At 39.8% G+C, this 22858-nt stretch overlaps 1 protein-coding gene across 2 annotated transcripts in view; it reads right to left on the bottom strand.

Annotated features, from left to right (window-relative positions):
- Positions 1–22858, bottom strand: part of LOC118776446 (potassium voltage-gated channel subfamily H member 1) — an 86668-nt gene that overhangs the window by 50558 nt on the left and 13252 nt on the right. For both annotated transcript variants that reach the window (XM_036526807.1, XM_036526815.1), the window contains 4 exons: positions 22117–22245; positions 21737–21855; positions 19498–19890; positions 10855–11284 (listed from right to left, as the gene is read on the bottom strand). In XM_036526807.1, coding sequence (XP_036382700.1) covers positions 10855–11284; positions 19498–19890; positions 21737–21855; positions 22117–22245 — 1071 coding nt within the window. The remainder of the gene's footprint in view (positions 1–10854; positions 11285–19497; positions 19891–21736; positions 21856–22116; positions 22246–22858) is intronic.

Below are 22858 nucleotides of genomic sequence, written 5' to 3'. Positions count from 1 at the left end.
GTGCCATATTCTTTCTCTTTTTCCTGGGGAATTCTTCTTCTGCGGTTATTCGGGCTCCAGCTGACTTATGGGATAGTGTAGTGTAGTACGTTTGCACACTTCAAAATTTCAACGGATGTAGTGGGTTATCCGGGTACCATTCGACTACTATTAAATACCTACTGAGTATTCGGACACCCTGCGGATTGTGACGTAGGGCCTACTGCTTTTTGCGTACTATATAGTAAGGCAGTATGAGTTTTGGGATGCAGCCTAAGTCTATAAAAGCTAATGTTTTATGTATTTGAGGCCTGAGACATGTGGGAGCGGAGAAGAGTACAGGCAAACCACAGCAGGTTGGAGTGCAATTAAGTCTAGCATTTGACGTCTAGTCATGGCCAATAATGTCTTCAATAGCCCGTTCATAGCACTTAATCTTTTATAACAAGAGAATTGGCCAAATGAATTCAATGCCTTGCACTTACTGCCTCAGATGTACCCATTCTAATCAATGACGGACAAAACACGTATCTTGACATTCGCTGGTCACAAACCTTGTAACTCCATTTGAGCTTGATTTTGGTAAAATATTAATAATATAATGACACATGCAAGTATCTGACCATATATAAAGACACAACACCAACTTTGATGATGTGGTGTTCAATTATTTTAAAAATACAGGGTTTTTTTCATTTTCTGAAATATGCATACTCACTCATATCTGACGTATAGCGCACACCAGGGTTATTATCGTATACTAAAACTAAAACTAAGACGAAAAGTAATGGTTTTTTGACATTTTCGTAAACTGAAATAAAATAATTTACCCGAAGAAAATGTAAAACTAAAACTAAACGAAACTAATAATGATTGCTAAAAAACTAATACAAATAAAATAGGTCGTATCCATTCAAGGCGGCGGGTGTCACATTCAGGGGCGGTTTGTTCCTTAGGGCGATCGGGCGACGCACCACCAAACAGCCAGCGATCTCGTCACATTCAAGGTCAACATTGCTAATATTACCTCAACTCAGAGCAACTCAATCGTGGCATTAAAAAAATACCGTTCAGTTGTCGTAGTAAGCAGGATAAATTGGCAACTAAAGAATGAGGACCACCCAGACCAAATTTAAACATCAAGCAAGTATCTACAAAGGGGGGGCGGGGGTGGTAATCGTATAACTGGGGATTTTCGCGGAGCTGGTAGGAGCGGAAAACGTGGCTAGCAGGCTGCAAAGTAGGTAACGTTTTGTTCTGCTACCCCTGCTCAATTCAATGTGACAATGTCAAGTTAGCTAGCTGTTAATTCACCCATTGAACGAGTCACCGCTTAGCCATCATCACAACAATTGGCCCCTCCCCCCGAGAGATTTGGCAGGAGCCACCACTGGTCACACTCCCAAAATTCTGTGTAGTCTGAAACAAATGTATCGCATATGTTAGTTAAGTTTAGTCTTGAAATGTTGATATCTTCAATGATAAACAGATTATTTTTCACACTGCACTAATCTTAGACAATTTTTTCTCCTTAACTAAAATTACTAAAACTAAAACTGAAACTATAATAAACTAAAACGAAATAGAAATGAGTCCATGAAATAAAAACTAAACTGAAACTAATGAAAACACTGGTGAAACTAACTAAAACTAAACAGAAATTCAGATTCAGAGAAAAACGAATTTGAAAATGTAAAACTATTATAACCCTGCAATGAACTTAGCGGATAGTTCAAATAAATACTGGAATGTCCTCTCTGCCAAATACATATATATTTTGTTGTATTTGTACACTTTAATAAACTACATTGGCTGTTTATTCTCATTATTTTTACCATACATCCTTGAACAGAACCGACAGTCAGCCATTTAATGTTTATGACACAACTGATTTTAGATCCAGTGTACATAAAAATGCACTCTGACGCAGGCTTGTACATGATGTATGGGTGAAAGCTTTAAGAGCAACACATTGAATCCAGTGTGGGACAGTGTGGTAGTATTGTTTAAAAAACACTTTACCATGCAAATATTCCAGTGAAAATGGAATCCTTGAGAATGGCTTATGGAACGTAAAAGACGCTAGCAAAAACATAATCGATTCAATCCTCCTTAGATAAGGTTCTCTGCCAAGCAAATCAATAAATCACGTTTTACCTCAACTGCTGTGGAAACATGGATATGAGAAATCTGTTGCTTTTTCATTTGGGCAAGAACTTAATATAATATAACCAATATGGTGGTCATGCATTGTAGCAGTGAAATACAGTAGGTTCTGAATAAGGAGGAAAAGGACCACAGTGTTAAATAAACGGATCTCTTTACAGGCAGAAACCAAACAAGAGGTATGGGTACAGCATGAGAAAGGAGCTGTCAAAAAGACAATAGGGGTGATTTATCAAACGCTACTACAGCCATTTAAACCACAGCATTATTTTCTAAATTTGAGATCAAATGCTTCACTGCAGCAAGGATTTGTTATGATACACAGACACTGTCTGACACAGGCACTGCATTCAATACTGCCGCAAAAGCTAAATACAGTACTACATACACATGACATGTAACATAATAAATTTACATTATAGTGAGGACACTGGGTTTGCAGGTGCCTATGATTTGGTGCAGTTCCATTTTACGCCAGTTCTGCTGCACTAAGCATTGCTCTGCAACAAAGACGGCCCAGTAACCGAGCAGATCAGCTGACATTAATGATTAATGATAAATGAAGTATCATTTAGCAGATCACAGGTCGAGCAGATCTTCATGGCAATCTAACCTTTCTTTCACTGAGGTCACTGATTCGACCTCTTGTAGCTCAGCAAAACATTGTGACGGTTAGAAAGTCATAATATTTTACAGAGGGCCCACTTAGTGATAAATGTACTGCATTTACAATGAGTTTAATGAAATCAAAATGGTGTCTTTTCGAGTGCAGTATTTGCCAGACTCCCCTGTCAAAATTATAGTCATTGAGACAAAATGAATCATAGGCCCAGATTTAATTTCACAGCAATGTATTTTGTCTTGTACAGTAAATTGGGGATTTAAGAAAATTTAAATGGATTCATGCAATTTTCTCCATTATTTTATTCATATACTTTTTTTGCTACATTGACTCAAAATGTCCTTTAAGGAAGTAAATGTATATCAAGTTCAGTTAAACAACAAGTCCAAGGCTTGTGGTCTTTTAGTCAGAGGTGTCATGTGGCAATATGTTTCTACCTGAGATGTAGCAATATGGGCAGATCTGTGAGAGGTCTCTCACTGCCAGTCTATTACAGCTCATTTGGAGTTCTATGGCATTGAGAAGTGTTCTGCCTCACTGTATATTCAGTGATTCCTACGGTGAAAAACATATCTTTGCATATTATTACATCAAAATCAATCTGGACTCATGACTCTAAAATGCCATCTGGATGATCTGACTCCTCAAGGGTCTCTTCAAAGTGAACATGCATGAACAAATTGGCAAACAAACATCATCGTCATTAAGTGGACAATCACTGGAGATTTTAAATCCTGGAATTGGTGGCGTTCATAATTATATCGTCCTCTCATGTCCTGCTGTTTGTTTTTTTTTTCTAATTAACGCTTGGAGAATGTGGCCATTTAATTAGTAATCTGTGCACAATAGCCTCTTTAATCAGGGGTCATTGCTGGAGTGATTTCCTCTGGGAGTGATCATTAGAAAGCGTACATCAATTTCAGTTCATTCAGTTCAGTTCACCTTAATTGTGCCCAGATTGACAGAGTCTTGGAGTGTAAGTGGGGCATTCAATCCAACTATATTGGCACTATTTCCTTAATTTTGAGTGATTAATTTGACAGCATACTAAATTTGCTTCAAATGTTTTGTTAATTTCTGTTGTTCCCTCTAACCTACGATGTGTAAGGACTGTAAAAAAAAGTATGGGTTATATTAAAAACAGCATGACATTTCTAATGTAGGAAGATGAGTATTGCTGAGGATACATTACACACTCAACAAATGAGAATTTAATTGCTTTCCCAATCAGAAATTTTCCCTCAGCAGCTTCATATCTGGATGTGCATGCCAGAACCATCACTCAGAGATTTTTAGCGGGATGGTGTGTGCATGACCTGGCTGGTGGGCTGGTGTTCTCCACACACAGCTAGGTCTTGTTTGCAATCTGAATCCTCGAGGGGTTTTGACAGCAAGGCTGTTAAATGAGAGGGAATGGCATTCATGAAGTGGTGAAGAAATGGTGTCTTGCAAAGAAAACATTACCTCAAGCTCTAACGCAAGATTCAAAGAAGCATGAATTACATAGTTTTATGGATATGGACACATGTACATAGAGTTCAAGTTGCAGTACATGGGTGAAATTTATGAATGGCCTTATAAAATTATATGACTACTCTTGTTATACACTGATATAACACATCATGCAACGAAATTATCTAATAATATGCTTTTCTGAATAAAATTGTAACCAAGGGGACAACTGCTGTCCCCAATTTGGAATGCATAAAGAAAGAGAGGAAACAATTTGAGAAGTGTTTTTGTCTTCCATTCTTTCACCTGTATGCCTGTTCAGCAGTACACCTGAAACAAACCTTGATCAGGTTTCACTCCTTCAGAGACATCAGGGCTCTCAAAACTGAGTGCACACTTAAAAGAGGACATGACAAAGCAGCCGACATGGGGTGAGTTAAAACAACTAGTGAGGGAGATGCTCAGTAGCAAAGATACACAGATATTTCAGTCTTATTAAGTTGATTTAAATTAATTCTGTTGATTAATATATTGTCCGTATATCCTCTTATACTTGGAGTTAATGAAGGACTGATCTAAACATTTCTGTGCATTAGAGAACATTTTCATTAGATGCTATAATCCTGTGATCATTCAGAGGCTCCTTCTTTGGCTGTAAGAAACCTTTATGACACTTGCTACAAGTGTATGTTGGTATGTGAAGCATACCATATTGGATCCTCTCTCCTTTCCACACAATACCATTTGAAGTTGAAGATCAATCAAAAAAGCCCACCTGATTTCTCTGTTTCATTCACTTGCTTTCAGATTTCAGACCCTGTTCCTCTGGCCATACTATTTTCTGAACACCATAGTTTAGCATTAAACTATCAGTATAATGCTTCCTCTTCAATTCTGCTATTTGAAGTCTAGGTTACTATACTTTAATGAGGTTCCCCTCTGGTAAGCCTTTGAGAGAATCATCCCAATAGACTCCAGAAAACCACTACACTCTGACTACCAATACAAGATTATGATTGGCTACCTTGTCAAATTTTGGTACAGCAGCAAAATCAACTTGATGAAATAGTAATTGTTCTTGTGACTGATGGGCTCTGTACAAACAGACATGGTTACTAGTACAACGCACAAAAGGTGGCACAAATTTATGCAATGATTACATTAGGAAATTGCTAGAAGCTCCAGGTATCATTTTTTGAGTCGTTCAACAGGTAGAGAAGTGTAGAATTTTGATCTGTTGCTAGCGGTGGAGCACCCTAGAATAGCATGTGTCCACAAATGGTGTTGAAAACCCCCCACACCAATGCAGATGCTCGAGTTCTCTGTGGAACAGTACCCTGAGCACAGAGTCACCTGCAGTACCTGATCCAATCATGCCATTTCTGGTTCCACCTGAACCAAAAAAAAAAGATAATCTCAGGTATCCCAGGGCAAGGGCTGCCTACCTCTGAAATAATCCCTTATTTTAACATCTTGCCAACAAATTATTTTTTAAATGTGAGACCATCCATTAATCTGGTACATACAGCATGACAACACCCACAGGACCACTCCTGATCTGGCTCTGCAATGCTCTGAAGTTATAGCCACCATGGAAATTAATTAAAGCGGACGTCAGAACCAAGCACCTCAAGACAGGATCAAAAGCCTCTGAATCCTGGCTCTGCTTTCTTTTCAGATGGCCCCGGAGTTCCTAATTAACACTGATGAAAGCACTCAAAGGAAATGTGCAGCACAAAGCCTGCAGTGACATCTGCATCTCTAACTGCCCACCATAGCCAGAATCTTTAATGGCATTCTTCTGGTAATAAAATCCACAGTCAAACACATTGTAAATGATGGAATTTTGTTTCTTTCTGGAGTGGCAGATACCTGCTGAAAATGAATCCATCCGCTTGTCAGGAGAAGAGTTTGCACAAATAAATATCATACATCACGCAAACAAAAATTTGCGTTACATTAGGAAATTGCTAGAAGCTCCAGGTATCATTTTTTTGAGTCGTTCAACAGGTAGAGAAGTGTAGAATTTTGATCTGTTGTCTTGACACAAAAGCTAGCGGTGGACTGAAAGACTGAAAGCCATAAATGTAACCACTCAAAAGAGCTAGCTCAGGAAAATGGTGAGGTGAGGCATGTGCCTATACAAATCCACACTGACACACACTATGCATGTCTCTGAGGAAAGGTATATAGAAGCTCTGAGAGGTATCAGAATTCAAGCAGACCTTGTGCTTTATGGTGCTTCTGAGAGGCAGTATGAGAAATCCATCACAGTGTGTGTTTGTAATCCAGCAACAAGATCTGAAATTCAATAGCCTACCCAAAACTATTTATGTGTTTTGCAAAACCAAAAATTGCATTTTTAAAATCATTTAAAAACATGCAACGGTGTTTGTCAAAACAGTAATATCTTTCTAATCAAGCACCAATGAGTGGTTCAGTTGTCTTCAGGGAGAAAAGCACAAAATCATCCTCTCATCATTGCCTCTCCAGCAAAAGATGAATAGGAAATCAATTACTTTGAAATTAAAATGCAGATCATGAAGAGGATAAAGTCAAGGGAAATTAAAAGGGAAGTTCACTGGAGTTGGCAGCAACAAAAAGCATTTGAAATTGAGCAGAAAGGGTAACCACAGTATAGTGACATTAAAAAGTTGGAGCAAAGGCAGTAGCACTAGCTCTCAGTTCAAAGCAAATATTAATAAATCTAATCTATACAGTCAAAATCTATTAATTAAATATGTGTATTTATGTTTTGATGTTATTTATTTCTAAGTTAATGATATTTTTGTAATTAGCCCCATTTTCTAAACTCCTAGAACACATCCCTTCATATGTCAGGTTATTTATGTCTCTAGAAATGAAATTTCTCATAATGGAGTGACTTTTTAGAGCACACCTACTTTGCTAAAGTGTACCACATAATTTACTATATCATAAACCCCATAACACTCTATTTTTATTATGCTGTCCCAAGTGTAAAGTGTAAAGTATGGCATAGTATGGTACGTTTCCTCTGATGGGAAAGTGGCAGAGTAGCACAGAAGCTGATGCACTGCTACATAGACAGTGACACAGTGCAGTGTGTGGAGCCAGCATGAGACTTAAAGCTTTAAGATCTGCCTAGGTATGCTCTGCTAATAGCAAGCTAACAAACGATTAGCTTATTGTACCAAAAACTCCTTTGTTTGACTAAAATTTTGCAGCCTAGTCCATGAGAAAATACACTTCTTATGCAAACATCAGTGAGAATGTTAATCCCCTTGTTACCTGTATTACTCGTTTCACAAATATATTCATCTGATAGTGTTACGTGTGGGATGTAACAGATAGTCTAATCAAAAATTTTAATCTAAAACTCTAATTTATTAAAGTGAAAAAGTATTGCACCCCTACCACAGTGATTATTATTGGTACTGTAGTTTCTTTATTGTTTTGTTAATATAAATGCCCTGGGATGGTGGTTGCTATAGAAACAGGGATCCTCTCTGCCACAAGCATGATATGACGTCTCACTGACAGCACTTCTCCAAAGATGTTGTAAAAATAGAACAATGTTCAAAGAGGGGGTCGAATTTTCGAAAACTAAGTCTAAATAGTGACTAGCAGTAACAACCTTAGGAGCCCACAGCATGAAAGGCAAGCATAAGTAGCACAGAGTCAATCCTTAAAGTTTAATTAAGAGCCCTAATGGGACTGCACTGACACTGTTTTAAATTAAAATGTCACTGCTGCGAGGCAGTCTCCTGTGCTTTCCCACACGGCATAACTGCTGTCTCTTGAAACAATGACTGGAGCTGTGTCTCTCCTGTTGCCTCGGGTGGCTGTCAAATTGCAGGGAGAGCGGAGCTAAAATTGCACAGCGCCTTGAGTGCTTCGCTCTGTGCTGCGTTAGCCAGGAGCGAGACTGGCTGAGGGAGTCCTGCGTGGCTGCAACCTGGTGTTCCTCTTCCCTACCAGCCCTTCGGTGTGTACCAATTCTCTTCAAATCAAGAGTCCAGCTGTCCTGCCAGCAGAGCCAACAGAGTAGCACAGACTCAATGTGTCCTAGGGGATTTTGTAAAGGATCCTGCCAGCTGGGTGAGTTATTCTTCAATTTGCTGTGGCCTAAAGGGGCACCTGGATTCACGCTGTGGCAGTGACATGGACAGACAGGCCCACTGGCACAGGGGATGCAAATGTTGTGGTGAAGATTGAGATTCTCAGCTTACATATCCCAGTTAATGAGGACAAGGGACTGTGCCTAAGTACTCTAAGTATTCTACAGAATGTATGGAATGTATTTAGCTCCCGATGACAATAACTGCCATAAAACACCCAAAAATCACCCATCTAAATAAACTCACAAGACCTGAGAAGCTACTTATGTTCAAAGGTAAAGTACAACATCATGAAAAACTTCAAAAAATTCTTTCTCTCTCTCTCTATGCATATATATATATATATATATATATATATATATATATATATATATATATATATATATATGTATATACAAAATTGTGATGTAACAGCATGTAACCTGCTTCTGTACTCTGCAAATAAGGAGAGATATTAGAATGAGGTGGTTTATAAATACATAATAGGTTATCAGCCCCAGAGGACAGGGTCTAAGGCACTGACACAGTTCCAGAGACCAACATGACAGGCCTGTCTGCTCAGAGACAGACAAAACAGAGTCATTACAGAGTCACACATTGATTGTCGCATCTGATCTATGAATAGAGCTACATGCAGTGCATAGCTTCCCCCATGCACAGATTTTTGCAGCAACGGTTTATAATATAATACCTTCATATTACATACTGAAGACAAAACATATCGAGATTTCAGTGCTAGGAAAATCAAAGACAAGTTTGCCAGTTCACTGCCAGCTGATCTAAGATGCTACAGTCTGCTTTCAGGAAAATGCCCATGGATATTTTGGAATGATACAAACACAGTGCAGTCTATATCGACAAAAGTCAGACAGGCCCACATCACAGCAGGTGTTCTCATCACATGACTTAGTCACTGCTTCAGCTCAATTCAAGCTGGAGGGGAAGAGCAACAGCGTGCAGGACAGCCTTCCTCCCCCCCCACACACACACAAAGACCGTCCTCTGAGCCCCGTGGTCAGACAGCATGGCCCCCGCCTCCAAGGTTACTCCCACCTCTTCTGCCACCCTGGATCACTGTCACACAGGATTTTGTTAATTATCTGAACACGAGCTTTCAAACGCAGAGCCAAACTTAACACCATCAAAGTCAATGAAGAACGAGCTCTGCATCACCCCCAGCAAATGTAATCCACCCTAACAGCCAAAATATCAGACAAAATGCTACGGACACAACAGAAATAAGAATAGGCTTTTATGTGTTACATCATGTCATGACGCATGCCCAGTTGTCACAGAGGATCTTGCCAACAGCAATACAATAACATCTGAGAATCTAAATTTAGCTCTGTCACTTGATGAAATTTGGCCTCCACACTTTGAAATCTTTCCATCGCCAGTAAACCACGGCTGTACTGATAAGACACTTTACAGTATGCGCAATAGACACTGCAGAGTCACCGTATGTTTATTTATAAAAGGGGTATTCTGATTTCATAAATTTCATAAAAGGGCCAGTATAAACATCCAACATTTACCCACAGCTGGCTATACAAAAAGAAAGTTCTTTCTTGTGTGTTTGCTGGGGAATGTTCATTGCCTCATAGTTGTGCCTCGGGTACTTTGAAGCAAGACTGAGAAGGTGATAGAACAGAACAGACCAAAATGAAGAGATTCGATGGAAAATACTATCAAAATAAAATCTTGTATCTCAGGTGCAAGCGTCTGAATTAGCTACACTTGGGGCTCCCTAGTTATTTCATAAAAAGTTAATTAAAATAGATCAGTATAATCTGCAGTAGACAGCGACAAGCATGTGGCAACATTGTTCCATTTTCCCACCCTCGTATGTTATGTGGCACTTTCTTTTTAGATACTCTGATCCAGAGCAACTTACATAGCTTATAATACTTGTTATCTTGTTACTTGTTGTCCATTTATACAGCTGGATATTTACTGAGGTAATGTGGGTTAAGCATCTAGTCCACAGATGCAATGGCAGTGCCCCACCAGGGAATTGAACCAGCAACATTTTGGTCACAAACCCTATTCCTTACAACCTTACCATACAGCTGCCCTGGTATGATGGTATGGATATTTTTATAGTGGCCAAACTACACTCCACTACAGGAGGAGGAGCTAAACATTGACATCATCACCTTGGAAAATGCAGCAAAAGAGCTTTCAGCTCTATCAAATCTTTACTTATTATGTCTAAAAACACACATCAAATGACTTATTAATAACTTACAATTTGCCATTTGATCCTTCAGAATGATCTTATTCGGAGCATGTGAAGAACGCTCTTTGTATCATTTTTGTGTGTCATTTTTACGGACACACTAATCTTTAAGGCTCAATCTCCCTTTAATTTTCAAAGGCATTTTATTATTTTTTTTTCCCGGAGCTTCCAACTGTGAGTTATGTGCCAAACAGGTTTAAAAGCACTTAAAGCATGTGGGAGGTGAAGCAGTCTGTCACCAGGACCAGAAGGCCGTGTACATAAAAGCCAACAAGAAAAGTGGAGCAGTTACTCACATCCAATCATCATCATCGCCACGGCAAAAATCTTCTCGCCATCCGTGGTGGGCGCGATGTTCCCAAAGCCGATGCTGGTGAGGCTGGTCATGGTGAAGTACAGCGAGGTGATGTAGACCGAGTCCTTGCTGGGGCCGCCCTCCCACTTCTCAGAGCCGCTGACGTTGAAGCGGTAGGGCGACCCGACCGTCTCGCCCAGGATGTAGAGCCAGCTGTCAGTGCGCACGGCGTTGGTGTCCTCGTCGATGACCTCGTAGTCCCCGATGCTGTACCAGATGCAGGCCAGCCAGTGGGCGGCCAGGCCGAAGACGCACACCAGCAGCACCAGCACCGCCGCCCCATACTCAATGTAGTGGTCCAGCTTCCGTGCCACCCGGCCCAGCCGCAGCAACCGCACCACCTTCAGGGAGCTGAAGAGACTGCTGATGCCCTGGGGAACAGAGCAGGGGAAATGCACTGGGTCATTATACTAGTTCATGTGCAAAAGAACAGAATGCCTGTCAGGTGTTGTGTGGCTTTTAGTTTTTTTCACACAGGGCCTACCACAGTGTAGCCTAGTGGTTAAAGAAGTGGCTTTGTAACCAGTAGGTTGCAGATTTAAATCCAGGTTGGGGCATTCCATGTATGGCCGTGAGCACATTATTTTATCTGAACTGCATCAGAAAACATCTGGCTCTATGAATATGTAACATGTAACCCACAACTTGCCCCGGATAAATACACCTGCTAGGCAAATAAATAAACAATACAGCCAAAAGCCGTCCTCTAGAGCAGATTCATTAAATACAATAGTATAAAAATGTATGTACATCATATATGCTTTCAAGAGTGTGTGGTCTTCAAAGCTGACAGAGTAAAAGGCTCAGAAGGGACAACAGTAAAAGCTCACAGGAGACAGCTGTGAACTGTTTGATACCATGCACTGAACTTGCCATTGGTCAAGTTGATAAAATATCCCCTGACTGAGTAAGAGGAGGCAGCTAAAAGCTTGTCTGCTTGTTTATCACAGCAGGTGCTCAGGGTGCCAGTGGGAGCTACTTTTGCATGATTGGTTACATTCAAACTCGAAACAGGCAGTTCCAAGTAACCATGTTTGGTACTACATGAACCAGAATTGTAAACTTTAACTGTATAATAAAACAAAATTAATATTAATATATTATTTTTAGAATAGTCATCATCATTATCCTAATAGTAAACACACTTTGGTGGTTTTCAATAGGATTTTGTATTGTTGATATGGCGATGGTATTAGAAGTGGGATGGCTTGCCGTGAGGCCATCGGAGGCGTGCCCGGTGTGTGAGCCGTATGAGGGACCCCCAGGTTCGGTTGACCCTAGTGTGTGAGGGACCCCAGAGATGAGTGAAGCACGGTGCGAGGGACCCCAGAGATGGGTGGGGCACCCTGGGATGGGAGAAGTACGGCAAGAGAATGCGTGAGGGACGCCATGGTGCGTGAAGCGCATGGGTGCGCTTCCCGAAGGGGAGGGCAGTGTGAAGGAGTGCCATCACTACGGTTGAGTATGCGCTCTGACTGCCATGCCAATGAGCCTGGCTCTTTGGCATCGCGGTCAAAGTCACATGGTTGGTACCCCGTAAACCCGGGTTCGAGGCTGGGTGGGGTGACTGCTCTCGCTCTTTGCCACAGGCAGTTACAGGAGATTTGTATGTCTCCAAAACCTATAATAATTTTAGGTATATGTGCAAAGGCATGCCTTAGCTGTGTATGAAGTAATTGCACCCTGGCAGATATACTGGAATGAGCTTATTATGTCTGTAATTAAACAATAACTGAAATTGTAGAAAGAGGGAGGCAGAGACAAAGAGGAAAAAAGGTATATATAATATATACAATGGTCACTACCTCAGACATATACAAACATATTTAGTGAGGGAAATTTTGTCTGGCTGAGAGACTGATTCTGTGATATTACAAACTTCTAAACACACACACACATTCTGCATATGTTATCACTGCTATACAAAAGTATGACATGGAGACCATCTTTCAGAGACAAGAATTTCAGTACTGTGCACAGGGTCTTTATGTGATGAGGGTTGCATAGGCATGTTGGTAGCTTCTACATTTTCCACAATTGATATCAAACATGTACATGCACAGCACACCACAAAACATCACACACATTCTAAAATAACATTTGGTCTTTGCAGGGTAAATTCGGAGTAGCCATGCAATTTTTGTGTGTGTATGTGTGTGCACATAAGAGTGTGTCCATGAATAATGAAAGTAAGCAAGTGTCATTTCAGTGGTAGGTTTGCGTTTTACATTGATTTCTGTGACAAATACACAATGTTGTTTCTTTCACTAGTCAAAGCCTTGTACACATATTGTGATTTTAACTCACGTTTGCTCTTTTAGTTGCACTTGTGAGTTGGAATGAGTTTGCCATGATTCTTGATGAAATGTTGTGTGTGCATGCTTAAATTGTACCACATCTTTACATCTTAGATTGCTCAGTGTGCCAGGTCCTATGAGTGACCAAAATTGCTCATTGCTCATAATGTAGCGTTGGAAGAACTACTGGGAGCTGTAGCTGTTTCATTAAGAACCACAACAAAAAGTAGCGAAAGAACTGTGGAGCATGATACAATGAAAAAGACGCAAGCGCCAAGCAAGCAGAATCAACAAACAAGGACTTTATTATGCTGTGGAAAGCATTTAGTTTATTGAATCTATCAGCAAACAGATACCACTGGTAACAAAAGAAAATTGTCAAGGGGGAAGAAATACCTAGGCAGTCATGACCTTTGTGTGTCCTTGAGTTATGGTAACTGCTTTAAGGACTTACAGGGCAGTATAACAAACCAAAAAGCAGAAGTGCACGGCTTCATAATCGCCACCAAGCCCAGAAGTGGTGACACGGCCCAGTTCACATATTTCAAAACCCATGAGGTGAATGAGCACCAACTGTACTGATTCTGCAGTACCTCGGTTTAACCTCTGTCAGGTTTACTTGTCATCTCCAGGAATCATAATATGTGTACCAGGCTTTCAGGAGGAAACCACTGTAGTCAGATTGAGTCTATGTATAAAGTCTCTGCCAATCCACAACTTTTGGAATGAAAAGTGTGAGGCTTATTTCAGTGACAGCTCAGTGGTTCCAGTTCTTCCAGTCCCACAAACAAACAGAAGAATAGGAGGGCATGCAAACAGATTAGTTTAAAGGAGGGTACAAGGCAAAATGGTCAAATAATAGAGCATATAAACATTTACTAAAAATAAAAAAAAACAATGATGAGAAATAAAGTATTGCTATAGGGAAAATGAAAAAAAAATCAGGACACAACATTACACACAATGGCAAACGACTAAAAGATTATTATCTTCCTCACATCTTCAATATTATTTGATTCCATATAAATACCTGAGAATTCAGAGGTTGCCATTGATTGTGGACGTAATGTTCTGTTCAGATGAATACAGTACAGGCATTGCTTTTCAGCTCTAAGTGCTAGAACTATTTTTGAAGCTTGTATATGGGAAACTGGTTAGATTAGTCCAGTGTTCCTGCACACAGCTGTGAATAAAACCTGGGAAGAGGCTCTCCATCTTTGCAAGGTCTTGCATATTATATGCCATCTGGCTGAGCCCAACATCACTATATGACATCATTGTCCAACAGAGCTGAGCAAAGCATTTACTAAATATTTATTCACTTTTCTGTTGTAAGATGTTGACTGAGTTCAAAATTGCGGTGGTATCAATGGATTGTTGAAATGTGTTTGAAATGTAAAATTTTAAATATTTAAAGGCACTATAGACACAAATAAGTGTTATTAATAAATCTATTGTCTGCCTCTTGATGAATTTTGCTGCATCGTTGCCAAAAACCCATGAAGAAATCAATTCTGGTTCCAACTGGTTAGTGATACATAAGAATGATTCAATTATGCTGCTGCGGTGCATCTATTGATTTCCCCTTGGTAAATATCCCAGCCCAGAAAAAGGCAGTAGGCTACAGACAACTGATTCTGATAAGTGGGTCTGATCAGTGGTTTGCGCACAATATTGAAGTGGTTTGCTAAATACGCAAGGCAATATATATGAATGACACTTCCTCTCAGCTGGAATCTCATATTTAATATCCATATAGAAAAACTACAAAATTGCTGTCTCATCCTATCAGAATAGGATTAAATGTCTGATTTAAAATTTGTTTCACATGTGGAAGCTCACCTGCATTTTCTCTCACTAATATGATAATATTATATCCAGATTTAGTCCAGATTGCAGGTCAGATTTTGTGTTTTGTGACAAGTCTATCATTCTTTGCGTCCTCTCTGCTTTAGATAGTTATGCTATGTAAAAGATTATTATTAATAGAGCCCGACCAATTTCAATATTTGAGGATTTAAAAATCTGATAATGATATATCAGCCGATATTCTTTTTTTTTCCCGAAAAAACATAACATAAACAACGATTTCCCCTAACATTTGTTATGTGTAGTTATTTAAGAGTCCTCACCAAGATAACATGACATAATGCTGTTTAAAAATGAAGTTGTTTTATTATCATAAATAGTACTTTGAACAAAAGTACAACAAAATATATTAAAGTTGTGATAAATAAGAGTTAAATGTATAAAAATACAAAAAAAATATATATATATATCATGCCATCTTAAACTATGCAGTAAACTGATACAGTGATCTAGAGTAAATGCTGCTGTTGAATGCATCTAATAATGCATCACTGTCTGCAACGAGGACTTGCGACTTTGGGATTTCACATTACACGTTTGAAAGAGAAGCTACTTTGTTTGGCTACCAAGCCATGTTAGATACTTGTTCAGCTCACGTTTATTTACGTGTCCCCTCTGGTTTAACCCTTTCGCATGTAACTTATTTTTTATGCTATGTAGCGTGCGTGTTACGTTTCGTTATGTTTTCATTAGCGTTATTAAGCTATTCATAGTTTTCAGTTAGCATTTGCTATATTTTAAATTTTAACAGCAATAAGTTAAATTGCTGTTTCCTCAAAGCTAACATTAACTAGAATTTCTCCAATTTAGTGTGCTAATGGCACCAGCTTTAGCATACACGTTAAATGGCTAATCACACCGGTGTGACCGTATGCGCAAAAGGGTTAATAATTTCCAATGCAATGACTGTAACTACAGACATGCGAGTCGCAGATATATTTACCATTGCTTCATTTAGGCAGAATAAGTTAAACGCTATAGTTTAACCACTTATTAACGTTAGCGGTCTTCCACTGATAGACATGGCATTAGCTAGCTTTGTGGGTAACCTAATTTACCTTAATTTTTAATGATGAGGAAGAAATGATAGGACCGTTATTTGTTTACTCGCTAGAACTGCCACACTGTTTCATAAATAAACCCAAGTTGTCAACAGCTTAGCCTACACCACTCAACTACCGTAGCATTAAACGTCATTTTGCAATTGCAGTTTTACATTACTGCAGCAAAACCAGTCATGGCTGATATGAACGTTGTCAGGTTTATTTAGGCTAAGAGGAGACATGATGGGGGATATTTATTATTATTTAAGTAATGTATTTCACGTGACAATTATCAGTTTACCATGAATATGAAGATCTCCGTCGTGGGCTACTCTGCTTGACTCTGCTTGGGTCAGCTGATTGTTGTGATATGTGGTGTTCCAAACACATGTATTGCCAACAGTGGAGTTGCAGTGTGCCCTCTGATGGACAAACTACGCAACGACGACACTCATAACATGGTCGAAGGATCCATCTTCCATCTCTCCGTTTCTTTTTTAATTGTCATTTATCAGCCGTTATAAACGGCGATACTGATTCATCTGCTATTATCTCATATCGGCCGATAATATCGGCACGCAGATTTATCGGTCGGGCTCTAATTATTTCACAAGTATTTGTCAATCAAGATTTAGGCCTAAATTCAACTCACCTGCAAGGCATTTTGTCCTCAAATAAAAAAAAAATTAAGAAAGCTTTGTTTCTTCATTTATTATGTAGCATTTAACATTAATTTCAACCACCATCAAACCCATCATATTCTGCAAAAAGGGGGAAAATAAACACTTGCCCCATTTTAGCTTTATTCAAAGTCAAAGGCACATTGTGGTGATATTGCTAAGAGGCCTTAGCACGGAGAGGGAAGTTGAATGTTGCAAAAATTTCATGTGTGAACTTTAAACCTCTTTCAAGTTGATGAAGACACATAGATGGCCATTTATTGTAACATCAAGAGCCAGTCTGAAGTCCACGCAGGGACTGAACCCACAGTCCACATAATCACACCGGATAAGTTCCAAAAAGATGCAATTGTTCTTCCAAGCTAAAGGCTGAGGTTTAGCCAACACATAAGGTCCTGACTATAGAGAGTCATATCACCTTTTTGTAGCAGACTTATGTGGCCTCACATACAAAAGGGTTCATGAATCCATTTACAATGAGATGCCAGCAGATGTGTTTAAGGATCCCAAATCTTTTGATAGAAAAATGGCGAAATCCGCTTCTTTGAATATCAATGTGTTGCCCCATCTGGGTGACTCAAGACACCCGAACGTTAATCAGCTTTCAGTGGAGAGGCATGTTGAATTACTAATCAAACTTTGGGGTTAATTGGGTAGATAGAATTAGAATGCCAGATATGTGTCATGCTTCATATTCTATAACCACAGGGAGACCAGAATTTGGTTTAAATAGAGGCTGACATCAATGCCTGTTTCAGGGCAAATATGTGTGCTTGGCAAGCTGGTAAAGCTCTACCAGAGGTGGTGTTTATAGAGTACTAGTGTAAAGTTGCTTTTAATTTTTGACTGCAACTTCACTACAGTAATGTCAAATCAACTGATTTGCTACTACATTACAGTGTTGTGTTAGCACGAAGACTGAAAATCAAGCAGGCAAGTCACAGTGTTTTAATACAGAGAAAATGGACAATCTTAGTGTGACAACAGAGAACATGGTTTGCGCACACCCAGTCCATCCACACCATCCTCACATCACTAATTATTGCAATTTTCAAGTATTACATATCAGCCTGGTAATGCACTGGCAGTATTCTAAGACTTAAATAAGAAGAGGTATATTTCACAATAGCAAGCTGGCTAGCTACTATGTTGGAAAAACTGGAGTTATACACCAAAGTCTACTCTTAGTTATAGCTGTCTAAAAATTGCACATGATCCAAAAGTACATAAGAGAAACAATCATTGAAACAGGCTGCCTGTATGTGATAATTTATGAAAAGTGAACTACTACACTACACCAGCTACCAGAATTTACAGGGTGGTGTGGGCCCAGTTACTATTAGTGGAGGCTCCACTGAGAGCTCATTTAATTGGGAAGAATTGCGAGTCCCTCAGTACATAATTAGACCTCATGTTATTCAGCCAGACAAAAAAATTAGCTGGATGAAAAATGATGAATCTCTTCCACCCTTTCCGTTCCTAAAACATACTGTCTTTGCATGCCAACACACTCTGGTGAAGTTTGTGGATTTTGAACAGAAACTACAATAAAGAAAAAAATAACCTGCACCTTTTTCCAAGGTTCTTACAAAACCAGCTCTGGATACTCGCTATGGATTCTGGCAAGCTTCAACCACAGTCATCCAATGCAGTCAGACCTTCCACTGGTCAGTTTTTTAGGAAGAAACAGCCTCAATGGAGTGAGCACTAAGGCAGAGGAGCAACTTCCCACCCCAGCCATCCCTTCTCTCTGGTCATCAGACACACCAGGTGCAGTCAACAAGCTGGTGAAAGCAAGTGCTCATTCCAGCACCTCTCAGATCAAACGCAGAGACCCGGAGTACTACTGAGGATATAAAATAATGTTCAGAAGCTCAACTGTGCCCATGCACACAACTCCTCGAACAAGGCTCTTAATGAATACAGTGACTGCATCACTCATTATTTGTTAACATGGGCCACAGCACACATGTTTGCCCACAGGGATGCCATGAAAACCTCACTATCAGTTTTGCACAGTGCTTTTCCAAACGTGCATTTCATTCACTAATCGAGGCATTTATCCAGTCAAGTATGGCTTTAATGCCTCAACACAGCTCATGGCTGTAGTCTGAGGTACAATATCTTAATTATTAAATATGAATGCAATTCTTTCCTGATTTACTCTCAGAACCTAAATATGTCTGAAATGGCATATATTCTTCATGTTATGGGAAAACAGAAACCTACGGGGGCAGCTTTGGAGGACCACTTCAATGCAAATGACTTTAGTTCCACAGTTCAGAAGGAGAGGCGTTACAATTCTCAACTGTTTAAATCACAGGAAAAACAGCCCCCCTTTATTCTTCCTCAGCAAGCAGCTTGGCTGCAAATGCACTGCAGTCTGAATGGATGGAAAATCTCTGGAGACTTTTAGTGGTTAGTGAATGAAGTCACGAGTTAAAATTACTATTTGATATTGGGGTATTCAAAAATGGAGATTTGTGCATGTTCTAATGAAGCTTGATCCCTGCTCTAAAATAAAGTTAAGACATGAACTGACAATCTGACAAACAGCTGCTGGCCACTGTGGAGGGCAGCAAAGGACATGCTTGCCATTAGCGAAAGATCAGTGGTGAACAGGACAAAACAAGCAAGACAGGGGATGGTGTTGTAGTCATGTAAAACTGTTTTAAGCCGAGTGATTGGTGCTGACCTCATCCACGTTCTCAAAGGCATTGATGACATCGTAGGGCAAGCAGGACAGCAGGTCGATGACGAACCAGGTCTTCACGTAGTTCATGCGGATCAGCTTGGGGTCAGATATCACCTCCCCAGCAGGTCCCACGAAAGTGGTGTGGAAGTTGAGCACAATGTCCACCAGGAAGATGACATCCACAATGCTGTCCACCACCAGCCATGTCACATTGTTCTGCTTAGTCTTGAAGGAGACATTGTAGGGCACCATGATGGCGGTGTAGAAGGTGAGGATGAGGATCACCCAGTCCCAGGTGGTCTTAAAAGTGCAGTAGTGGAGGATGATGTGGGGGGGTGTCTTTGGTGTCTCCTGCTTATACTGAGGGAGAATGTCAGAGCCCAGCTGTAGCACCTGTCATAAAAAAAGAGAAGCCTTTAGGTGGAATTGTACGTCCAGGACACAGAGACACAGAAGAATGAGGGAAATTTTGTGTATTGAGATTAAACAGTACTTAGGGATGTCCATAGAAAAGATTATATAATTTACCTTACAGTTCTATTACCTGCTGTACACTTATAAAATTGTACATGTAAAAATACACTAAATTTTCTATAAAAACGCATGGCTGTATATGAAAAACAGACCCCATGGGAAATGTTTGGTTGGATGTACCTAGCACACACCAAGCTAATGGTCCTTACTAGACTGGTTTTTAAATGCTTTCTTTTGCACAGCCCCAACATTTCTCTGGAGTTTTCTTTCTTCTCACAATCAAAACTATCTTTTGATATCTGTAGATGAGCGGCTAATATCATATGCAATTTCTCCCAATTTTTAAACTCCCACACACTTCGTTTAATTTAGCCACAATGCGAAAATTACCAATGACTGTTTTTCACCATTGAACTTGGTGGGCTGTAGAAATCATATGGAATGCATGTAACATGACAAATTGAAGTTCTAGGAGACATTTCATGCACAATGAAGATACATTTCCCTGCAGGGAAGTTCTTCCTTTGGAAGCAAGTAAAAAGGGCATTTCAGAACTTTCAATTTTCAATTTTAACTGTATGTTTGACTCATACTGTATGTGCTTTTAGACAACTACAATCTGAACTTCAACTTATGAACTATATGTTTCATATTCATATTCAAACATACAGTATACAAAAAGCACAAACCCCTCCATCCCTGAAGAATAAAACAATTAAAGAATAAAATAATAAATTGTATCTACTACGCTGTACACAGCACGATATATAGTAGTATTTCAATTGTCAGTTTGCTCAGTATAATATCACTCTTGATCAAAGGCCAAAAGTATTACTTCAGTTGAGCTAATATATTAGTAAATACCAAAACATTAAACAATACTACAGTATACTGTGACCCCTGAACACTGAACATAAATCAGCTACTATAGATGGCTACATTTAAAGGAAATCTCCACCACCTGTTCATCATATAAGCAGATTTTTTTTCTTCAGTTCAAAAGGCCCAATGTTACTATAGCTTGCCTCTCTGCTTTTTTCAGGTTTGCCAGGTGTAAAGATAAAAGTAATAATGGGATGATTTAAAGAACTGTGGACATTAATACAATCCCACAGTACACTTTGACAAACAAGCCTTTTTGGAGCACGGGTGACATGCCCATTTGGCTTTCTGGCATGGAAATCAGAAGTGTTTGACAAAAACAATGTTTCTCATAGCATCCTGACAGCTTTAGCACAAGCTGCTCTATAATCCTGATGGTCATCCAAGCTCCCACTGAGTACAAATCTGCTGCATCTGAAATAAAACCAATATTTCTTATACTTCTCTGCAGAGATTCACAATTTGCAAAAGCTTTGGGTACAGTTCCAATCATGAATTTTTGGTGTTCTTTAGTTTCAGTATTAGTGTACAAGACTCTCATTTCTGTACTTAATGTTCCATAACACAGGAATACCGTTTAACTCCACACAGACAGAGTGCTTTTTTATCAGTTTGTTTCATCAGACAGGCAACCACACTAAACACACTAATATAGAATCACCCTATCAGACCATCCAAACGTCAGCCTCCACTCTTACTGTTTTCCTCAAAATTGGATGAGTCATCCAGCCACCAGAATCTAGTGGTATAAAAAAGATTCCAGAGGGACAGTCCGGAAGGAGCCATCAACAGTGGGCTGGTGGGGGTTTACACTCAGTTTACCAGCAGAGCATGGACAAACGTTTCCTGACCAAGGACACAGCAGGCGAGACATGGCCCCTACCTCGGCTAGGCGGGAGTGTTTGTGGACATTTTCTCCCTTGTGCACAGTCGGAGCAAGCTGTTGCAGCACCCCACGACTGCTGGTGAGGGCTCGGGTCAAACGGGCAAATTTACCCCAACCTTGACAAAGACAAAGCAATATTCATGACTAGACAACACGGCAAGCTCCTTGCGATCTGCAACCATACACAGTACTGCTCAGCACCGTCTGCAAGATGCTACATAATGAATATTTGAATATTTCCTGCCACTATCTGAGGTAAAAATTCTCCTGCAAGATGCAAGATGCAATTTTCCCTTTCATTTCATTGTAATGCTACATAATGCCTTTTTGATCCTTCCTGATCCTTCTCACTAACAGAGATTTCAGATCACACCAACCTTTGGATGAATCATCTTCGATGGGCTGTTTAAATGCAGTGATGTCACTGAAAGTGCACAGAAACAATACCACCTTATCCTGCTCGTTGCGAATAGGAGCAATTTTGACAAAGAACCACACCGGCATCCCTGAAGTAGAAGAGGGGAAAGTTAACTTTCCATTTTCAGTGGAGTTAATTATCTCAACTCTGATTCACACATCTATAAAATACAGTAAAACTGAGACTTATGTATATGAAATTTTTCAAATTTATCAAATCATGCAAAATGACTGCAACTATCTCTCTGCAGATTACAATGTCTTCATAAGAAGTTCGTGTCTTGCATTATGCCCTCCCATTAAAGACAGTCACTTTCATCCAATTGTGATTTGATTCTTACCATCTGGAAGATTCTAGAAGGTTCTAGAAAGTTTGCACTGACCCCACAGCCTGCCTATAGGTGTCCCTTAAGGCTCTGTAGCCAGCCCCCTCCTCTTCTGTCTTTACATGCAATCGCTTGGGCCTGTCATCTCTTTCCATGGCTTTTCATACCACGTCTATGCTGACGATACTCAACTTTACCTGTCTTCATCTGACACACAAATCTCTGTACACATCTCAGTTTTCTTGAAGGATATTTCACAGTGGATGGTGGACCACCACCTAAAGCTTAGCCTGGCTAAGACTGAGATGCTTTTCATTCCCTCCAGGTCCTCCCCATTTCAAGACCTCTCCCTCAGCCTAGACGCTACAAGCTTTTT

Source organism: Megalops cyprinoides, chromosome 1, assembly GCF_013368585.1.
Source record: "Megalops cyprinoides isolate fMegCyp1 chromosome 1, fMegCyp1.pri, whole genome shotgun sequence".
NCBI lineage: Eukaryota > Metazoa > Chordata > Actinopteri > Elopiformes > Megalopidae > Megalops > Megalops cyprinoides.
The sequence above is the reverse complement of the archived record's forward strand: the minus strand, read 5'-3'. Positions and strand labels throughout refer to the sequence as shown.